Below are 22,217 nucleotides of genomic sequence, written 5' to 3'. Positions count from 1 at the left end.
CGGGCAGCCGACTCGGCCCGACACCAGCGGCTGAGACGGCGAAATGAAGACGGCTGGAGCTACCGAGGGCGCAGGTCAGTCCGTCGTCACCACCGAACAACACTTCCCCACAGTCTGCTGACGCACGACGGGTGTGACAAGTTCTCTGAATCTCTACCAGCGTCCAGTAGAGTTCCACATCAGCTGAACGCCAATGGATCAGTCCTCCAGGGCCGAGAGTAAGATAGCTTCCGGCCAGCAGTCAGACCAAACACCCGCAGTCGGAGGTCGGGCCACCGGTCCGCGCGGCCCGCGGCGTGCCATCATACTGAATAGCGCCAGGAGCGGTCCGACGCTCCGACCCTCGGAGGCGCGCGCGCCGCCGCCGCCGCCGCCGCCGCTATCGTTATTGCCGCTACCTCTACCATCGCCCCGAAGGTCATTGTAACGTACAGGGAGCGAGCTATAAACTAAAGAGTGCTCATCTTCAGCAGACTCAAATCAAATCAATCTGCGACACGGTACCTTAAGAAGTGAATATGACGACCGCAAATGATCGTAAAACGGTGTTTTGGGTTGCAGCAGATTTATGCGAAACATCAAGCATATGATCGTTTTCGTACATCAACAAGATTTTTCGACTTCCTGTCAACGCCCTAGCGGCATATCTGCCGGGTTGGTGCTTACGGAACTATTGAAGTCCCCGTGCTATGCGGGACAGCATAACGATCCAGGCGGCTGTTACCAGCGCCATCTATGGACAGGAATAGTAATGTCGATGCGCAATCGGCACGCAAAGTGGTGAATAGGCCAAATTTAGCCTACATGTCCAGCTCCGTTGCCGCACATTATGCGAGTCAGTAAGATATTCATTTCAGAGACAACCCAGCCTCCATTTAAACTAAACTATCACACAGGAGGAGCCTGAAGAAGACCCGCCGAGGCCGACTCTGTTCCGCCGTGACCGATCAGTTCAGTTCGTACATCAGTCGAGGCCGTCGGAGGCGATGACGGGCCCAGACCGATGGCCGAGGCGCCGCCGGTGGAGGGGAGGGGAGCTCCTCCAGCACAGGGCACGCCGTGATGACACCACACCGCCCCCGGGCAGAGCGTCGTGGTAAGGCGGCACAGTGGAGAGATATAACGGGTTTAAATACAAACGCTCGGCAATAAATGGGCAAACGACAGCGACAAAACTGAACGAGGATGGAGCTCGATGCACAGCTGAGATTACTGAGAAGTAGCTAATACATACATAACACGGAACAAAAATGATAGACGAACGCGTTTCGGCTAAATCACCGTCATCAGCGTCTAAAAGGAGAACAAGAGGCACACATCGAGCAAATATCACAGTTCAATCGTTTTGATTTTTACATACACTTTTTTAAACAAGCATGTGACAATGTGGTTACATTTCCTTTGACAAAGAGAAAATATCCTAAAAGAATCCTAAGAGAATAGCCACATTGTACAGTTTACACAGGTGTTGCACAATTCATATGTGGATGTTTAAAATGCCAAACAACGCCGCTGCTTTTGCCCACTTCATGAAACCAACCCTGACATTAATGGTATCACTCGTAGCAATAAACGCCGCTTCAGTAGCTTTTCTGTTGTCGCGATTACTACATGACGTGAGTACCTTTGCCCCGTCCCAGTATGGGAGATGGTTTGAGTTCTGAGCATGTAGAACAAACGCACTGTGTTGCATGTTATTTCGTAGGTCACGTCTGTGCTCTTTTAATCTCGTTCCAATACCCCTTCCCGTCTCCCCGATGTATTTCTTATTGCAAGACCCGCATGGAACCTGATATACAACGCTGTTGCCATTATCCTTTTTGTTACTTTCTCTATTTCTTGATAGCATGTCACCCACCTTTTTACCCGAAGTAAAGGACACTTTAAAACCTATAGTCTCGAGTTCTTTCGCAATCGTTGTGGCCGTGAAAGAACTCGAACTATAGGTTTTAAAGTGTCCTTTACTTCGGGTAAAAAGGTGGGTGACATGCTATCAAGAAATAGAGAAAGTAACAAAAAGGATAATGGCAACAGCGTTGTATATCAGGTTCCATGCGGGTCTTGCAATAAGAAATACATCGGGGAGACGGGAAGGGGTATTGGAACGAGATTAAAAGAGCACAGACGTGACCTACGAAATAACATGCAACACAGTGCGTTTGTTCTACATGCTCAGAACTCAAACCATCTCCCATACTGGGACGGGGCAAAGGTACTCACGTCATGTAGTAATCGCGACAACAGAAAAGCTACTGAAGCGGCGTTTATTGCTACGAGTGATACCATTAATGTCAGGGTTGGTTTCATGAAGTGGGCAAAAGCAGCGGCGTTGTTTGGCATTTTAAACATCCACATATGAATTGTGCAACACCTGTGTAAACTGTACAATGTGGCTATTCTCTTAGGATTCTTTTAGGATATTTTCTCTTTGTCAAAGGAAATGTAACCACATTGTCACATGCTTGTTTAAAAAAGTGTATGTAAAAATCAAAACGATTGAACTGTGATATTTGCTCGATGTGTGCCTCTTGTTCTCCTTTTAGACGCTGATGACGGTGATTTAGCCGAAACGCGTTCGTCTATCATTTTTGTTCCGTGTTATTATACTTGTCTCAACTGAAATACTAATACATACATACTGACATTTCACGCGACTGGACAGATAATGAAGGATTGTGTCGGACAGTCGTGAAGTCCTACGCTTGTGTGGAGAGGGACATGGATATCATTGGATGACACTTAGCTTCCGAAGAAACCCTTATGTCGTCGAAGAACGAACTTGGTCCGTTTGAACCGTTTCTAAGATATTTCTTTGAGCATACCAAAGTGCTCTTGAACACTGAAGGGGATTTTACATACAAGTGCTTGAGTGCTGATTCCTTGTGTTGAATCATTGCTTCCGGTTTACCAACCCCCCGGAATGCGTTCTTGTCCATGGCATAAGCAGGACATAAGCTCCCTAGCTGGAAGCTGAATAATGAACAGAACAACGCTGAATATGGACTATCCACGGCGATGAGCCCGTATTATACCCCATATTATACGGATATACGACAAACGGGCCCGATCGGCTGCGGTAACTGTCATTATTATCCAATCAATAGCGGCCGCGTCCCATCTCCGCGACAGAGTATCCGTTTGCCACTTAGTAGTAACCTGAGAGCCCTTCAGCTTATCATCTAGGCAGCGCAAACGATCATAGCTGGACCATAGGACAAATCGATTATGTCAACAGCGGAAGATCATCTCTCGTATGGAAAAGCCATCGCAAGAGACGTTCCCAAAAACCTTTGATGCTGCGATGTTTAGTAATATGGGAAAGCACGGCAGCTAGTGAAAAAGCCTGGGAAAATAATAACGGCAAAAATTGCGGCAAACAGCAATCGCAACAGCCACGAGAAGCAATCGCTTTGGGTGACATTTGAATAATAAATAAACCTGTTATGTTTTCAGAATGGCAGAGCCGCAAAGTGTAGTCGGACCATAACCAACATGTCATAGCAATCATCTACTTTAAAGTACGTTGAAGGTCGTATTTACCAAAAAACAAATGAATAAGTGAAGTAAAATAAAAAGTACGTAAAATGCGTAAATTCAGCTCACGATTACTGAAACCAAATTTGAAATTGTAAGTTTAGTCTTATCACTGAGTGAAAGCTAGAAAAAAAATATTGATCTTCGCCACGCTGACGTAGAAGCGTCCGCCGTCCACCCTGGGTGATATTTCACTACCGCAGCACCGGCAATGGAAGGCGCTATCGACTCTCTCCGTCCCTGCCCGGTGGTTCTGCATCGTCGGCCGCCAGTCTCCTCTCAAAGGAGCGCAATTAGACCGTATTCGGTCCAGAGTGGCGCCATCCGGGCACTCAGCACCCCATCCCTCTCCCGCCCCTCCTTGCCCCGCCAATGGGCCCCCAACGAACAGCTTCGGGGCCACCGACCGGCCGCCCTGCAGCCGGCTCGAAGCACAACGAACGCAAAGGAAAACGTCATGCGCTGATGTAGGTAGACACATTGCACGTAACGAAGAACAAAAACAACAGGCGTTCGAAAACATTGAGCATGATACCATTTATTTGAAAAAAGTAATGCAAGAGGTTGTGTTTGCTTTTCACCCAGTGATGCGGACGCCTTTCAATAAAGTATGTGAAAGAAATGTGTTAAATGTACCGACCATAGAAAACGCTACTCCAAATCCCATCTAGTGAACGTGTGGCGCTATTCAACCCAAAGATACCGTTCGAAGCCCACAATCATCCTCGAATGTGCCACTATTTCAGCCTATTGCTATTCCGAAAGGCGCTCAAATAGATAAGCAAGTTCCTTTCTTCTCAGACAGAAAGCCACGAAGCCTGCATTTGCATTGGTTGGTGGCGGAGAATAAAGACTTTGCTTCAGCAGAGACAGGATGCAAAAGACAGCACTGGCAAACCAGCGCCATTTTTCATTCGCGCTTCCCTGAATTCGAAGTAGTTAAATAAACACATCGCAGCTGAAACTGGCAGTTGCCTATTCAGCTTAATGGATCACATTATTAACGGCACCAGCTAAAATTGACTGCTTCAAAAGATGCCATCAACCCAAACGAACCCAATGAACTTGCCCTAATAAAAGATCACAAGATGTCCAACACTGAGAGGTCGTGCTCCGACCATGCCTGGTAAATATCACTAGCATTGCTTATGTTACTTTCTATTATCATATCTGCCGAATACGAAGTAACCAGGGTTAGTTTGGTATACTCGTCGATAACCACGCCTGGGGCGGCGCCGTACGTTCGACCAACTGAGGCCGATAATACCAATGCCAATGAATATTAGAAATGTAATACATTCTGCTGCCAAACAGCCCATCGCAACATTCAGTAGCACCAGGAATAGAAGTAACCGATCCCGACAAAAGCAAAGCATTCATGGAATCTAGCTAATTCAGGGTATCCGGATTAGAAGCTCAGATCCCTTGGATTCCACCAGATTCCATGGAGCGACAAGAAGGATATCGCTTCCCGACCATCCCACTTTTTACCAGCTGCTGGTCAGCCTCCGTTTGCCGCAATGACCGTGACATTTCCAGCAGTGACAGGCTCGCTGAGTTCGCTGGTCTCATCACGCACTATAGGCGGGGGCGGGTCGCAGTAACGAGCCGCGGCAGGCGAGCGACCGGCGAGCGCAGATAGCCGCGCGTGCCGCGATGGCCAGCGATCTACACAGCGCACAAACACAGCTAGCCCGAGGCGGCGGATCTGGTACAGCCTCGGCGCGGTGCCGCAGGCTACGGTCGGGATGCTCGGTGTAGAGACGAGATTAGACAGACGGCAGGATGGGGCATAAGCGGAGTGGTGATGATTTGAAACAACCATTTATCGTGGCATTATAATCAAACATCAGGTAGGCAAGGTAGCCATATACTTACTGCTGTCCGAAAACATGTTAAAAAGTATCCAGTGATATGGAACAAAGTGCACTGCAGGAACATGCGGTCATATAAAATAAGCATACGTCTTTAGCCGGGAAAGTTGTACAATGCACAGCATCAGTGAAAATTGCAATAAAACCTTAATTATGCAATCCATTCACAAGGTGCTCCGCAAATGAGGACGAAGCATCGCCTTCGGATTTCAGGTGGCTTTGAATTTTAATCACCGCACTTTCTTGCAGCTTATGCATGAAGCTGCGAGTCGGGACGAAATATTTCATTAAGCTGAGAAAAACCCAGCCCTGAGCCGGCTGCTGCTTCGCCGGCTGCTGCTTCCGTCGACTTAACAGTGTCCAAATCGATAACTTTCAATTATAGATGAGACCAGTATTAAGCTGTGTCGAGAATTTCGCCAAGATATGTAAAAAACCTTGGACAATATATTACAATAAAATAGTAAGCACTAAGCAGTGACAATCAAAATAGACTCTCAATAAGAAGGTGGATAATAAAAGACAAAATACAAGATAACTAGGAGACACACACTCATCGTCTTAATTAACATTAAAATATGGCATATACATATGGCAACAGCCGAATCCAGCCTAGCGTACAGTAACGACGCGAATTAAAGACAATGACGAGCATGATGAATAAGCCGCAACACTCGAAATAGAAAACACGATTTCCAACTAGCGTGCCACCCGTCTCATTCGTGTTCGTCCCACACCAGCTGACACAAATGACGTGTTTTTCTCCGCGTGACGTCATAGGTATGATCGGAGAGCCAACGGCAGCGGCGTCACGAACACATTTCGGGCTAGCGTGGCACAGCGGCAGTCGGGCGTCATTTGGCTCCACTGATCATTAGAAGCCGATAGAAGAGCAGTCTTTTATGTCGGAGCGGCGAAATTAAAACGGAACCGGAGATGAGACTAGCGGGAGTTTAATGAAACTAGGTTAAACTTGGAGACACCGTTAATAATGAATTCTTAAGAAGCTGGGCGACACGATTTTTTTTTTAACATCTCCATTCTATCTAATTTTTACCAGATAAAATTCAGTATCATTTAAAATGCATCAAGCCGTTTTCCCTAGAACATAAAGGAAAATCTCATCTCCATTCAAAATAAGATGAAGCTGAACAAGAATTGGTCCATACATGTTGCGAAGTGAGCTTTTTATATTCCTGAGCGCCTTCCGCACCTAACCATAACTGCAGTCTACTCAACAGTCGATACTGATTAAAGGGACCCTCCCACCTTAACATTAGTTTTGAGTTGAGATAGCCAAGTTTGCGGCCAGGCTCAGAAACCACCATTTATCCTGGTCGCAACCCCCGCAGCTTTATGGTGTTCAAGAAATGTCTTCCCTTTACTTGCAGGGTGGGACCAGCGTGGTCCCTATCTCTTAACCATTACGGGAATCTGAAGACGTCATCAGGCTCTCGAACGTCCGTTAAATGTTTGACTAAAACGTTTTGTAGCACGCGGTGGTATATGCTGCTTTGCGCGCAACAAATGCCGCACTTTCAAATAAAGTCGCTAGGAACAGCGGAGATCCCAAAAAGTAAACAAAAGTAAAAGTCTAATATCTTGAAAACCGGTGAATATTTTTCGATGAAATTTGGTAGATATTCGTTTTTGCTCTTTCTGAACCGAGCGACATCACTTTCATGCCAATTCATTAACTTTTTTGAAGGTGGGAGGCAGGGCTGCGGAGTCGATGGATTTTCGGCGACTCCGACTCCGACTCCGACTCCGGCTTTCAAAAACCAGCTCCGACTCCGACTCCGACTCCGGGCAGAATTGTCGACTCCGACCGACTCCAACTCCCGGCTCCGACTCCGCAGACCTAGCAGGGCTGCGGAGTCGACATATTTTCGGTGACTCCGACTCCGACTCCGGATCGGGTTTCTAAAATCGACTCCGACTCCGACTCCGACTCCGGTCACAACTGTCGACTCCGACCGACTCCGACTCCGACTCCGACTCCGACTCCGCAGCCCTGGTGGGAGGGTCCCTTTAAGAGGACAATACGAGCTTACGTTGCCTTTTTGACGACAAAAAAAAAAAAACACATTCCGAGCGCATGTCTCAGCAGATAGTGTCTCACACAAAACGAATATTCTCAGAGTACCTCAACCTGAACCGACCTCCAATCATTTCCCGTGTCGAGCCAGTAAGCCACACATTATTCACCCAACACCCCGAAATCTCCTCGCGTCATTCCGAATCCAAGAACTACCCTGGTACACCTCATTCGTGCCCTGGTCTTTCCGCATGTGACGTATTGTCTGCCGGCCTGGGCGCCACCTGCAAAGCAAGATCGCCTTCGCATGGAAAAGGTGGTGAACTATGCAACTCGCATTGTCACACGGAAACGTAAGTTTGATCGTATTTCTAAGACAAGAAAGGAGCTCGGCTAGCTGTCATTCGAGAACATGATCGACTATAGAGACTGTGTCCTCGTGCACTCACTGCTGTATCAGGAGAATGCACCGATTCACCTAAAAGCACTAGCCACGTATCGCGCGGACATATCAGAGCGTAGTACGAGAGCGACCGCTGCTGGTCTCCTTCATGTACCGCGGGCCCGTCTGGAGCGAACTCGCTTGGCCGCACCCATCCGGTCGCTGAACACGTGGAATGCTCTCGACGAAAAAACGCGTGTCTGCAGAAGTGACTTTACCTTCAAGAAAAATGTGAAAAAGTCGACACTTACCAAACTCTAGAGCACGCACACACCTAGCATCATTTTAAACATGAGTGTTTTATATTACATTGCGTCACCATCTTTTAGCCTTGTCATTGAGCCAGTCGTTACATGTCTTTTTTAGCTTTTTATAGGTATCACTCACGCCACTGCGTCCATGTATATTTTATTCTGTATATAATGGCAGCCGATATGTGTATTTGTATGACGCTGTGGTGTAACAAGCCAATTGTATATTGGAAACCACAAAGATATGCGAAATAAATAAATAAATAAATAAATCCCCGTCGGCTGGACATCACTGGCGCATGGCGACAAATGTTCCCAGTCCATCCGGCACCATCCGCTGGCCAGCGGGTGTCGCGCCCCACTCCGACAGTTATGAAGCCGGCAGACCGTGACAGAAGAGCGGGGCACGGCTCGGTCAGACAGCGGCCAGCCGACCGGAATTCAGAAATCAGATCACGCCGCCGACAGCTCGATGGCTGCGACAATCATGGGTCTCGAGTGGGTTGCAGCGTTGGAGTTTGAGTCGTCTGCTATTCGTTCTTTGCATTCATTTAAAGCTCGATGATGGTAGCCAAACGTAAGAACAAGCCTTTTGTGATGGGCACAGATCTGGTGGAAACGCAGGATAAAACTGACCGAATGACCTAAAAAAGACGCCGATAATCAGCACTAGTGATGTCAACTACGGTAAATCTGAATACCGATACCAAACCAAATACCAACCAAACCCATGGGGAAATATCAAAACCAAACTAACTTGGAAAAATGAGGGAAATACCAACTTTATGCCGATTTCTTAGCCTTTCATACATTATTGAGGGTTCATGATACCAACAAAATACCAAACACATTACGATTGAAATACCAAATACCAAGTTGGTATCGGTTTGGTATCGGTATACCAAAAAGTTGGTATCCGATTGACATCTCTAATCAGCACTCACAAGCAAATTGGAGAATATGCTCGCATATCTATGCAGAAATGAGCGAGACACATCGACCATGTCTGATGTCATAATGCCAAGTAGCCATTTTCACATTGGGCAAATCCATCGGTTACGATTGATAAACTACGTGACCTCAACTAACAGTCGCGTAGTTGGGCGGACCGAAAGCCCGACCTTATCACTCTTTTAGAAACGAAGTTCCGTCTGTCGTCGCCCGGGGACCAAAAAGCAGTGCGATAATTGTGACAGCACAAACAAAACGCCGTTTTATTTTGGACCGCACAGCCGTCGGTCCGCCTCCGTCGTCACTGCAGCAATAAGGCGCCGTCTGGTCCCTAAGGGTCACTTTACAGCTTCCCACTGAGAGTGGGTGGCCTTATTGGAGCGCTAAGCCCGCGGGCGTCGGCGTCCGCTGTGCCACGAGGAGGAGCTGTAAAGCTCCAATGCATTTCGCTCCACGGCTGGAAACTCTACAATTCCACCAGGAATGACACCCAAATGTTTCCAGTTTAACGTCGTTGTAGATATTTAGGAGCGCGGAATTAAATAAACGGACACGATGAATGGTCGAAATGGTTTTATCTGAGCCCGTTTACCACCGAAAAGCATACATACATGACAAACTTTCATTAATACCGTTCCTTGATATAGACATTAAGGACCAGGGGCCGTGGACGCCGAGCGAAAAGAGCCGACATTAATGCATGATCCTAATGACACCAGCCTAGTTTCCGTTCTATTGATCCTTTCCGGACGTCTAACGGCCTGCCGGCACGCACGGCGCAATGGTGCACCCTCCAGTCTGGTCAAATGACCAGAGGCAGAACCGCGACTAGCACCCATGGATCGGCGACCGGCACCCAAAAGCAATGACCTGCACCCACGGGTCGGCGACCTGCATCCATCTACCTCTGTTCCATCTTGCGTCAGTGGTCGACAAACATGTCGCAAAAGCTGAAACGCAAAGTAATGCGACGAGGCTGCGATGATTCCATGACACTGCACTGGCACGGTGATATGCAGGCAAGTGACCAAAAAAATTCGCTTTGCCAAAAAGATGTACCTTAAGCCTCCTAACAACGAAGCGTCGTCGTTATGCGTCGTAGTACACCGTCAAGTAACATATGCAGCAGGATTGTTGAATTGTTTGGACAAGTCGATGCAGGTGGCTCCCCACAGCCCACGCAATATCTTTTTTTCAGCATTTTTTGTTTGAAGTTCACATCGACCGGACCCCCTGGAGTATGGTGCGCCATCCGACCATTGCAACCGAGGTGGTAAATCACCTGACGCCATCAGCTGCAAACCACTACCATCGTACCACCATCGACCGCAACGGCACCGTCAGCTGAAGACATCCCGTCTTCAGCCGATGGAACGGTATGTCTTAGACGCGAGAAATAGTACGTATGTAGCAGCCAATTGGATAGCGACATTGTGACGCCTTCCACGCAGCCTTTCATGACAAAAAAAGTCCGCAAAATATATATTCATGCACACGTCTTCGTCACCATCTGAATCTTCGATAAAACAAAGTAACTCAAATGTTTGATATTTCAAACTCCGCCACTGAAAATCCATACTCGCTTTCATATTTCACAGTCTTATTTAAGTCAACGTCAAAGCCACGTGTCATCTCAGAGATCAAAGTTCAAAACTTCTAGGCGATCGGGCAATCATGCTTCTCTGTCAATCAGCGTTACCGAGTTACGGCAATCACAAATCACGACATCGATTGTTCAAGGAGCAGCATACAGGAGTGGTTTTGGTATTGGAGGCGCAGCTCTGGATGTCCTTGTCCATGTTTGATAGGTAGATGTAAGCATTCCCTATCACACGGAACAAAAAAAAAGCATAAACCTCTGGCCAACGCACCGACAACCAACCCAAACTCCTACTAGCCCCCAAGTCCCACCACGGCATCATCTCCTGCCACCTGTCGGTCGGAAACGTTACTAGAAGTGCACTTACCCGACGCGGTTCTTGTAGAGGCGCCTGTCGTCACCGTCCTGGTCCGTGTCACTGCTCGAGTCGCGGTAACTGTTGTAGCCTCTGCGCGATTCCATGCCTCGCTAACGGTGCCTGCAGAGACGAACGCGACGGGTCACTTATCAGTGTCACTAGAGGACGACACAAGGATCGAATAAACCACCAAGAGAGCAGCTTTTGTATTGCTTCTTGGATACTGTGGTCCTAAAAGGCAGTGTATAACCATGGATTAGGTATTCCTGGATCGGACACTCCGCCGATTTTCCGACCACCCGGCGGCGGCGGCGGATTTCCCGACGGCGAGGGCGCTGGCGTCATTTTAGCATTGCGGGCTATGGGCGGAGTGTGTCTTTTTGTATACTTTTGTCGTTTATTACTTACCTATAACCGATTTTGATGAAAATTTTTGTGAACCAGGTAGAACAGGTATTGAGGAATGTCATGGAAATATTCTTTTCCCAGTTTTGATTTAAGAAGTTGCTTAAATTCTGCTGACAAGTGAGGGTTCGTGATTACAGCCGAAGAGCCAATGTTGGAATAAAGTTAAGTTTTATGCGATAACATGAAAATAAGTTAATATTTGTATTAAATCATCAATAGGAACTTGTTCGACTGCCGAGGAACGATGATATTTGATGATAAATTGCATCGGCAAGTCAAGAATACCGGCTTAGTTTATGGGCATCAGGCAGGGGCTCCGCCACAGGGGGGGTCGCGGGGGTCCGGACCCCCTCAATAATTTACCTGGGGGGTACAGTACCCCCCAATATTCCAGATACCTATAAGTTTGTTTTCGCGTAGAAATGACTAAATCATTCACAGTATGCGTTTTGAATGTGTTGACAGTCGTGTAGCTAAGGAATTGAAAATATAGAAATGTAGGGAACCCTTATAAGGTCATAGCAGACGAAGTACTCGACAGTGACACTCACCGGTCTACATGGGAGTGTCATCATTCCACCATTTTTGTTATTACTATGAATGCGTTTCAGATGGCTAGGATTAGCTAGGCATGCTAGAATTTGGCTATAATTTTGCGAGGGGAGTCCAGCTTGTAGGACACCTTCTAGACACAACACCTGCCCTATAAGAGAGCTTCAAATCGATATGAGAATCGCTCTTTCAATGTGAGGTCATCCTATAGTGTCAGGGGGAGGGGTCCATGTCGCTCTTTGAGAGCACCATACTAGTCTAAGCATCCTCACACCGTTCTGAGGTAATCTGAAATAATCTGCACAGGTCTCTGAATGCAGGTTCGTAGAGGTAGGACATTCACAAGTCACAATCCCAACAGGATCCCCATTGTCTGACTATTGATTGAAGTGGAGCATTTTGATATCCATTTTTAGGCCAGGGAGGTCACACTCATCACAGAGACTGAATGTCAATTGTCAGTCTCTAAGGACCCCATGCTGCTGTATGGGGGCAGGGCTTTCAAATCCCTACAATAACTGCTAAAGCACTGAGCTTTCCTTTAAGTACGGCCTAGGAGGACTCTTCACTGGCTTTAGAGCCTACGTAGAAGCCCGAGGGCCTATGTAGGTCCCTGAATTCCCAAGCCCATGCCAGTCACTGAGAGCCCAATGCGTTCTCTGATGGCCAATATCGCCTTTGGAGCGCGCAACACTGGCCTCCATTCCTCAAGAACGTCGATTTGAGAGGCCGCCATGTCGGTGTCAATAGGGCTCTGCTCCCCGGTTTTCGGTTCCTTATGCAATCTTAACCTTGTTCTTGCAGTTCAAAGTAAGCTTCTTCCAATAAAATTGTTAAGTTTCTTTGTACTCTAGAAAACGGCAATTTTTCATCGATTTCGGGCGCTGCGGTGGGGGGGGGGGGAATCCCCTTGAATGCCACCCTGGATCCGCCAGTGAGGTTTTGTGTTTTGGGTCGGACCCCCCCAATCCCAAAACCGTGGCGGAGCCCCTGGCATCAGGTAATGATTCCGTATGTGATAGTGACTAAATGGAGCCATAATAATGATAAGAAAGGACTAGAAATTATGTTTGAAGTGTCTGAAATTGTGTCTTATGAGCTAAAGTTCGCTAATTTCGCCCTCCATTACCGCGTTTTTAGCACGCAAGCCGGTGCGGCGGCCGCCGGCGCACTCGCCGCCGATGTTTCGGAGCTCCGCCACCAGGGCGGCCGCTTGGTCGCCGGCGCTAGTGTTGGGGAATAGGGAGTGTCCTATCCAGGTATACTTCATGCATGGTATAACACAGGTGCTTTATAACTGGTCATGATCAAACAACCATTTGTATCACCCTGATCTTATATCTTATCACAGGAGTTATTATAGTCCTGCAATATGGTTAGCAATGCCTGTCATTGTTGGTATGCAAATGAAACAAGAGAAATTATAATAACACGGAACAGAAACGAAATACAAGAGAAACTATCTCAAGGCATGCATTCAATTGCACTTTCTACTAGTCTCTTCATTTGAATTACAAATACACATCTGACATCAATGTTTGTCATTTTGACCTACAAATTACATTGCAACAGGTGTGGCAAGCATCCTGAATTATTTATCACATCATATTATCATCATATTAATGACATATTAGTATATTATATATGAGCCTAGTATGTGCCTATGCTAAAGATAGTTTACTTTTTATCACGTCTGAAGCTATTAAAGAGCTACCCTAGAGTAGCATAACTTGTTCAGATTCATTTGTTCTTATATAATGATTGTTAGAGGCAGGAAAAAACCTTATAACATAACAATACAATGCTCAAAATAATTGATCAAGCAGTCACGATCAAATAAGCAATCAAGTGTTTGAATAAAAATTACCAAAAATTGTTATTTCACCACTTGGCACTTTTGAAACTCAAGCTCACACAACAAACTAGGCATGTACCCGACTAAATTTATTTGAACTTCCCAGCACTTATTAAAGAGAAAAATAAGAGCTTAAAATCAAAATAATTGAAATGATGCTTCAGTTGAAAATCTTTAAACTATGAGAGCAAACTAACTTCACATTTGTGTCTCAAATGCAACATCAGCAAATAACATTGTCTTACTCCAAATAGTAATGAAAATCAATCAGTAAGTTTAAATGTCAGCGAACAGCGTTCCGAGCCTCTAAACAACACTTAAGTGCCCAACACGCCAGTCGCCAAACAATTGAAATGAAACGCTTGATGGTTGTAGATGTGAACCAGCAACGTACCTTACTCAAAGACAGCCTGTGCACTAGAAATGCACCTTATATGTGCTATTACCTAATACCAAAATGAGGTCAACGGCGACGCAATGAATGAGTCATTTCAATTTCCAAGCTGGACATTTGAACATTTACATGGTCGGAAGTTTACCAACCTACCTAAAACTTTATATTTTCTTATTCTTGCATAATGTTGATCAACGATCCACGACACACACGACGGAAAATAACCAATTTCTTCGCAAACGCGCACGAGGCAGCACGCAAGGCCCCAGGGGGATGTCGTCCCGGTTCTCCCCATGTATTATTCGCCAATCAGCTTAACACTACCAGTGACGTCACTGGTGAATCGCCAATCGGGGCCGTTCGGCCGGCCGGCCGGGCCGGGCCCGTAGAAGGCCAAACGCAGACGTTTTCAGAAAAGCTTAAGCCGTATAGATACAGTCGTGGATGGAGTTTTGCTGTAATTCGGCTCTCCAAGAGTGCATCAGGGTACCAGGCCCCGGATAAAGGTCATAGTGAACCGGCATATGATAAAACCCGCTCACGGCTTAGCAGCCGACTTCGACGCTTCGCCCTCGTAAAGCACAAAAGCGCTTGCCGGTCATCAATCCACCTGCATCTCCTCATCTGCCTATATCGACCAGATACTGCAGCCGTTTTGGAGCGACTCACGGCCGATAACACGCCGGGCGTGCGCTAGCCACCGCCCGCCGGTGCTAAGCGTTAAGCATTGAGTGCGCGTGGCCGACTGCCGCCCCGATGGCGCTGGCCCCCGGCACCGGCACCGGCGCGGCGCCCCTGGCCCTGACCCATGGGAGGGGGGGGGGCTGCTAATTAGTTGAGCCGGAATTGGGATAGAAGCCGGTATGGGATTGGGATAGCAACTCAGCGAGACTAAGGGATTGTGTTGTGCCTTCGGTAGGTAGGCCCCCAAAATCACCGGTGTAGTGCCCTCAGGGCCGCCGGTTATGAAGCCTTTGGAGGCACTGGTGTGGGCACTCAGGTAGGTACCGGTGTGAGGCCCTCAGAGGCATTGGTGCGGGGCCCCCGAGGTGCCGCTGTAGACCCTCTGAGGTGCTAGTGTGTGGCCCTCAGAGGCGCCGGTGAGGGTCCTCACAGTTGCCATTGTGGGCCCTCAGAGACACTGCAGTGTGGGGTCATCACAGTCGGGTGTGGGACCCTTAGAGCTGCTGGCTCGAACCCTTTATAAGCCGACAGGGGCTCTCAGAGACCGACAAGGGGCTCTGAAGAGGTCTGCGGTGTCTTCAGGAGCCCTGTGGAGTCCTTAGAGACCAGCAAGGTACACTCAGACGCCGGTGGGGGCCCTCAGAGTCGTCGGTGTGGGGCCCTCAAAAGTCACCGGTGAGTGGCCACTGGCCGTCCGATGCGAAGGTCCCGTCTGGGGCCGTCAGAGGCTCCGGCGTTCAGCCCTCAGAGCCGCCGATAAATATATGGCCAAGAAGCACTGGTTCGGGCCTTTGGGACTTCATTCAGGGGTGCCGGTTGAACTCTCAACTCGGTTGATTCAGGGGTGCCGACTGCCGGTTGAACTCTCAACTCACAACTGCCACCTCAACTCGGTTGAGGTGGCAGTGTGGGGCCCTCAGCTGGGCACCGGTTTGGGGCTTTCACAGCCGCCGATGAGGGCCCTCGCAGTCGCCGTTGTGGGGGCCATCAACCACTGGTTTAGGGGGTCATCACAGGCGTGTGTGGAACCCTTAGAGCTGCTGGTCCCTGATAGGCCGGTGAGGGCCCTCAGAGGTCGCCAATATGGGCCCTGAGAGGCCGGCGAGGGGCCCTCAAATGCCGACAAGGGACAATAAAAAGCCGGTGTTCGACTCTTATGGAGAGAAGTGTGGCTATTCGGAGCACATAAGGTGTCCTTTCGAGCCCTGTGGGGCCCTTCTGAGTCGAAAATGCCAGCGTGGACCCTCAGCCGCCAATTGGCGTCGCAGGGCCCCTCGGGCCCGAGAGGCCCCTGATCCGATGGGGGCACGTGACCCCTGCCCCCCCTCCGGGTGCAGATAGAGAATGCAATCGGCGGTGCGGGACACAACAGTTGCAATCATTCCTTCTCCCGTCGCGAGGTCACCCATCCGACCCATATCCCAAGATTGTCAACCCTGGGGCTCGGGTCGGCAATGTATCGGCAAGGAAATCAGCTTTAGGTGGGTAAAAAAGTTATTAAGAGTCATTAGTTGTCGTTACGTTCAGTAATAACAACGATAAAGTGTCAAATGTACCCGACATACAGCTTGGAGCCGGGCGCCGCGCGGTCTCCACCAGTGACGTCACGCTAATGCTTAGCGACCGGTCCATAGGAAATTGCGGGATGATTCTACCTCTCTTATACGGCCTTGGCAAGGCCCTATACACCGCAGCACGCATTTCAGTCGATCTTTGTCGTTCATTTGCCAAGGCCATTGTTTCAAAGCGGATATCAGAAAAACAAATTTACCCTAAAATGACGTCAAACTTTATGTTTGATGATTTTTTAAGAAGGGACAAGGGTTCATCAAATGTATCAATTGTCGTAGCTTTTTTCACACTAATTTATTTGTTTAAAAATCAATATTGCACAGCAAGGTTAAAAAGATTTCTCCTAAAGAAATAGACGTCATATTTCAAATTTTTGATAAAACATTTGCCGATGTAGCTGGCGCAGATGAGACATTTGTCATTTGTTTACTTTTTGTATCATCTCAGAAATTTTTAGTTATGGGCGTTTTTATTAATTTTGTTGTGCAATTAACCCTATGTAGATGTGTGATGACAGCTCCCCTGGTTGTCAACACATGGCCCTTTACGAATGCGACCGAGACAGGTCAGTAGGCGGAACTATGGTCATGAGTACCCAAATATAGGAACGTTCCCATTTTTGGGAACGGAGTTCCCAAATATGGGAACGGGCGTTCCCATTTATGAGAACGGAAGGCAATTTTTCGGCCGTTCGCCCACTAAAACTCAAAAGTGCATCACGTCTCAAAAAAGTGCACGCTGATTTAAGTATCTACTAAATCTCCATTAAGTTATCTTTAATCTGACCGTGGAACAAGGAAATTGACCGTGGAATGATATTTTTAATGATTTTTTAAAAATGACAGAATGGTGGAAATATGGGTTATACGACATTTAACATGCAATTTTAAGGAAAATGAAGCATTTTTACATTTTGAGGTCAAGTATAATAATTTTCGCCTGGTTATGAAATTTCATTCTAGCGACACCAGATGCTGACATATGCAAGCGAACACGCGGACAGTCCCGAGGTAATATTGCTGACTTTTGGTGTCGGGGCGATCGACCGCGTGGAACGTCAGTGATTTTACCGAACTACTGTTGTAAACTCAGTTTCAGTGGTTTAAAATCATTCAGCTGTATTTTATCAGCCCTGAAAGACATATTTTATTTGGATGCTAGCTGTTTAGCGTTGTTTTATAAGCAGCGTCATGAGCGTGGTTTTTGTCTTCGGCGTTTCTAAGCATGATCGTTTGGGGGGAATTTCTCTGATATAGGTCGCTCTGTGTGGCTTATTTATAATTTTTATGCTGATTTCGATCATACCTCGTGCCCATCCTACCAGGCCTTTTGCCACTTACACTCATTAAGAAAGGAAAAAACTAGATTTTCATTGGGACTAGGTGTTTTGAGGGTGTAACATATTCAGCGTTCTCATTTTTGGATACTTCTTGTGCTCGTCAACTCTCGTTGATTAGCAGACAGGTGCTTGACATGTCTCCACCCTCGGCGCGGACGGTGGATATAGGTATGGAAGACCTTGTTGAACATCGCTGAGCGTTGTGGATTACGTAATCCTGCAGAGGGGGGCGTGCCCGCTGCGAGATCGACGGGAATAAAAGCGCAGAAGACCGGGCGAAACATGCAACGGTCTTGCCGGAAAGGTCATCTGATGATTGTTGCGTTAACAATAATTTGCGGCGTTGGACGTGATGCTTGTTAAAGGAAATTGTTCACTTTTAACATGGGGTTTTGAGCTGGAATAGCAGTTTCGTAGCTTGAGCTGAGACTAGCACAAATCAGGAGCTTTTACGGCTCAACGATCACCATAGACGAAGATATTCCATTTCTCGTTCCGAAAAGAGTGCCTTGTAGAGGAATGCGTGCCTTGCACAGGAATGCAGCCACGTCATCGTCAGCAAATCAGCGTGCTGCTTACAGCCAATGCAGTATGCGTAGGTTTGAGCTACGCAATATGATTGGTCAATGCGTAATAAGCTTCCGCGTCAAACATTATTTTACATAGAATATAGTTCGTCCTATATTAAAATATAGAAAATAATTGTTTTTACAAAAAGGTTTTATTTTATTTCATGATTATTTTGAGCATAAAAAATCATAAATCAATAGCAAAATACTGATTTCAGGAAAGTGGACTGTTTCCTTTAATGAAAAGAGCCCCTGAAAGGCGTCGGTGAAATCGTTCCCAATTTTGGGTACGCCGTTCCCATAATAAGGAACGCTTGCAGCGCCAGTGTACGAGAGCGTTCCCAAATTTGGGCTCGCGGCCCGGGTGATGGACTGCTTTAGAAATAGGGGAACGATTTGAAACTACGATGGGCCTTACAATATCAAACTCTTTCCCAACAATATTGAGACAACTATCAGGCGGTTCACGATCGTTTTATATTTTTTGGACGTCATTTAACAGTTCTTTTTCTTGTTTTAAATAATGCCTACATGGCGTTCCCATATTTGGGTTTATCGTTCCCAAACATGGGAACGAAAATGCGTTCCCGAAAATGGGTACGCTTGACCATAGTTCCGCCTACTGAGGTGTGACATTTTTAGTTTCTATTTTATGATTTGCATGCATGGTATTGTACTGTTCAGTGCAATAAGATTACCTATAAGTTCAGAAGCCATTTTCTTATTTTAGAAGCATTAGCATACTTATCCAAGTCTTTTCCACGTCTCATTTATTTCATATAGTCTTGTATGATATGATTTGTACCAGTACCACAAAAAAACTTGGTGCATGCTTACAAAATTCAACCACCTGACCCTGAACCTGTCAATGTTCAGCCTGGCAGATCCTGTCAGCATCTGGCTCTGCTCTGGACGCTGTGGAGATGGGCTGCACCACCTGCGAGAAGCTGCAGTGTGATGGTACTGTGGGGTTCGGTGGTAGTCCAGACGAGAATGGCGAGACAACACTTGATGCCATGATAATGGATGGGTAAGCATTGAAGAGTGAGGACATCCACGTAGTTATTGCATTGCTTCTTGTTCTGTGAACTGCACATTTTAGACTGACCCTATGATTATTTTCTTGAGATCATTGATATTTACTGCAATGCTTATATAATGAATGATTTTATTGCATATGCTATTGTCATTTGAAATTAAGAATGCCAGCCAATGTAAACTCTACTACCCACTCCACTCCAGCACTCGTGAAATTGGTGCGACAATCACCGCTGGCGCCGGTAACACAATCCCCGATCTCCCTCCGTAGTGACACCCAAAACGTGGGCGCCGTGGGGTGTCTGCGGCGCGTGAAGAGCGCGGCGTCGGTGGCGCGTGCCGTGCTGGAGCACACGCGCCACACGCTGCTCGTGGGAGAGCTGGCCACGCAGTTCGCGCTCCAGCTGGGCTTCAAAGAGGAGACGCTCGAGACGGACCACTCGCGCCAGCTGCACCAGCAGTGGCGGGACAATAACTGTCAGCCCAACTTCTGGATGGTGGGTATGAGCGGTAACGAGAACGGGGTGATCGGGGTGTTGTGAACATTGATGGAGACGGAGCTGAGACGGTCGCGAAAATCTGCTTAGCAATTCGAGAAACAACACGAAAATCTACAAACAAATTTACCGTTATTAATCACGTTGCGGGTGCGATTTGGAAGAGCGACGTTGTGAATAAAAACGTACGTAGGTTTTAATACACAATTTTGAGGAGCGTATGTGTTGATAGTCATTTAACCAAAAGCGAATGAAAGGCATATGGTGATTAACTTATAACTGTACCATATAACTGCCTTGCTCTACCCGACATCAGGGCGGTAGAACAGGAGACGTGAATTTGTTATTTTACATCCTGCAATGCAGAACGCCTCACATGCTATTATGAACAATGCACAGCTCTTATCGCCGCATTTCACTCTGCTTTCAGAACGTGAAGCCGGACCCAACGCAGAGCTGCGGACCGTACACTCGGGACTGGGCCGCCGTTGCTGCAGCGCAGGCGTCGACTCCTTCCTGGGCCAGCGCCAAGGCACATGACACCATCGGGATGGTAGCTATCGACAGCCGGGGAAAGATGGCCGCCGGCACCAGTACGAACGGAGCCATCCACAAGATTCCCGGGTAGGTCAGGTCATTGTTGATGATGCTGAACCGTTCGTGTACTGTAGATAAAAGTGGAACATCTGACAACTATTGGCTCGGTAATTTCTTAAAGCAAAGCAATATGGAATCTGAAAGCAACGTTTCCATGCCTGATCCTGTGCCAGGCTCTAAAGTCTAAACCCTTATCATTACCGATGAATGGTTATGTGCAGTCGTATTACGTTCAACTTACCACCCACTGTCTCCGTTCCATTCCCTCCCCCACCTGACCAGCTAACCGTCCGTTCTGCTCACCTGCAGTCGCGTGGGCGACAGTCCGGTGCCGGGCGCCGGCGCCTACGTGGACGGCGCGGTCGGAGGCGCGGCCGCCACCGGTGACGGAGACGTCATGATGCGTTTCCTGCCGAGCTTTTTCGCCGTGGAGGCGATGCGGAGTGGCGCCGAGCCGGCTGAAGCGTGCCGCTCGGCTCTGGCGCGGATCGTGGCCCGCCACCCGGAGTTTGTAGGGGCCATGGTGGCGCTGACGAAGGACGGAAGGCACGGCGCCGCCTGTCACGGTATAGACAGCTTCCCGTACAGTGTGGCAGGAGGAGGAGACGGCGTGCGAGTAATCAATGTGAGCTGTGAATGAGCTGTCTGAAGCAGCTGGCTGTGATTAGGGGGATCAGGTAGTCAACGAGGCAGAAATTTGGAATCAGGAGCCAGTCAAACGGGTTATGTTAAAATTGTGGATTTGTGATTTTGTAATTGCGTTGTAATATGGAGCTATGGGTGAAACTGAACCACAACCATGACGTTTATTTTTTAGCGTTTTCCTTGCCGATGAGAGATTTATGTTCTCTCAAGCAACGATTTTATGCGAGATTAAACTGGAACTACATTGTTCAATTTGGTGCGATATTTTGGTCATTTATTATATAGAATATTACAACGAAACTGCAATGATACTACACGGATTATGACCCGTAATCAATTGTTCACGTACTCCATCGAATGACTAGAATAGGTGCATGGAACGCGGAAGCCGTACTTTTTTCACTGAATCCCGTACAACGTCCCGTAGCCGGTCCCGCCGGTTCCGCAGGTATAGCCGGTCCCGTAGCTCAGTTGGTTAGAGCGTTGGACTCCGCGTGGTGAGAGCACGCGTTCCCGGTTATGACAGTCCGGGTTCGAAGCGCGACGGGCGCTCGACATTTATGGGCCTCCTGACAGGTATGGTTGCGGTTGGTGGCAGGCCGTAGTAGCCAGGCGAAGTCAGCGAGGGGACCGGCCGTGCGCGGCTTTGTGCGCACGTTAAACTTTGGACTCTAAATTATGCCATAGAATCGGAATTGCGCGATCAGAGGGTAGAGGGTAGGGTCATCGCAACAAGCTTCGCTTAGCGGTGGCTCTGTCCTTGTGAATCCTTCCCATCAAAAGGTTCGGACTAAATTTATAAAAAACGTGTTAGTATTTGTTTAGTCGATGTTTATCCGAGGTATCATTGTTCTGTTCCGTGTTAACTGTTATATATGTTTGACATGTCAGTATTACGTTATCCTTTATCGACCAAGTTATTATTATACTCACATGACGGATGCGCGTGTGTGACGAATGTATGGTATCGATGAACGGTGTTCTTTATCTTCTGAGATATTAATGACTTTAGTAAAGAA

At 47.6% G+C, this 22,217-nt stretch overlaps 2 protein-coding genes across 3 annotated transcripts in view; one reads left to right on the top strand and one right to left on the bottom strand.

Annotated features, from left to right (window-relative positions):
• The window catches only part of LOC122383974 (BTB/POZ domain-containing protein 10-like), a 37,445-nt gene extending 20,785 nt beyond the window's left edge, over nucleotides 1–16,660 (bottom strand). The window contains exons 1-3 of the mRNA XM_043370880.1: nucleotides 16,642–16,660; nucleotides 14,411–14,517; nucleotides 11,058–11,168 (exon numbers count right to left, since the gene is read on the bottom strand). Of these exons, the coding sequence (XP_043226815.1) occupies nucleotides 11,058–11,152 (95 nt within the window). The 5' untranslated portion in view covers nucleotides 11,153–11,168; nucleotides 14,411–14,517; nucleotides 16,642–16,660. The remainder of the gene's footprint in view (nucleotides 1–11,057; nucleotides 11,169–14,410; nucleotides 14,518–16,641) is intronic.
• Nucleotides 16,661–16,842: 182 nt separating this feature from the next.
• Nucleotides 16,843–21,498, top strand: LOC122383964 (N(4)-(Beta-N-acetylglucosaminyl)-L-asparaginase-like). 2 transcript variants are annotated; one of them, XM_043370866.1, is made up of 5 exons: nucleotides 16,843–17,078; nucleotides 19,298–19,451; nucleotides 19,731–19,956; nucleotides 20,387–20,580; nucleotides 20,863–21,498. In XM_043370866.1, the coding sequence occupies exons 1-5, from the start codon at nucleotides 16,973–16,975 to the stop codon at nucleotides 21,191–21,193; spliced, it is 1,011 nt and encodes a 336-aa protein (XP_043226801.1). In that variant the 5' UTR covers nucleotides 16,843–16,972; the 3' UTR covers nucleotides 21,194–21,498. The 2 variants fall into 2 exon arrangements, with proteins under 2 accessions (XP_043226801.1, XP_043226802.1); XM_043370867.1 differs by lacking the exon at nucleotides 16,843–17,078 and adding an exon at nucleotides 19,003–19,048.
• Nucleotides 21,499–22,217: the final 719 nt, after the last annotated feature.

The sequence above is a fragment of the Amphibalanus amphitrite genome, unplaced genomic scaffold (genome assembly GCF_019059575.1).
Source record: "Amphibalanus amphitrite isolate SeventyFive unplaced genomic scaffold, NRLGWU_Aamphi_draft 000178F_arrow, whole genome shotgun sequence".
Classification (NCBI taxonomy): Eukaryota; Metazoa; Arthropoda; class Thecostraca; order Balanomorpha; family Balanidae; genus Amphibalanus; species Amphibalanus amphitrite.
Note: the sequence above shows the minus strand (reverse complement) of the source record. Positions and strands in the feature narration are given on the sequence as shown.

Coding starts and splice junctions, on each gene's coding strand:
- LOC122383964 (XM_043370866.1), top strand. CDS start 16,973: ATGGGCGTTTTTATTAATTTTGTTGTGCAATTAACCCTATGTAGATGT. Junction 19,452..19,730: donor GATGCCATGATAATGGATGG/GTAAGCATTGAA, acceptor CTCCCTCCGTAG/TGACACCCAAAACGTGGGCG. Junction 19,957..20,386: donor GTCAGCCCAACTTCTGGATG/GTGGGTATGAGC, acceptor CTCTGCTTTCAG/AACGTGAAGCCGGACCCAAC.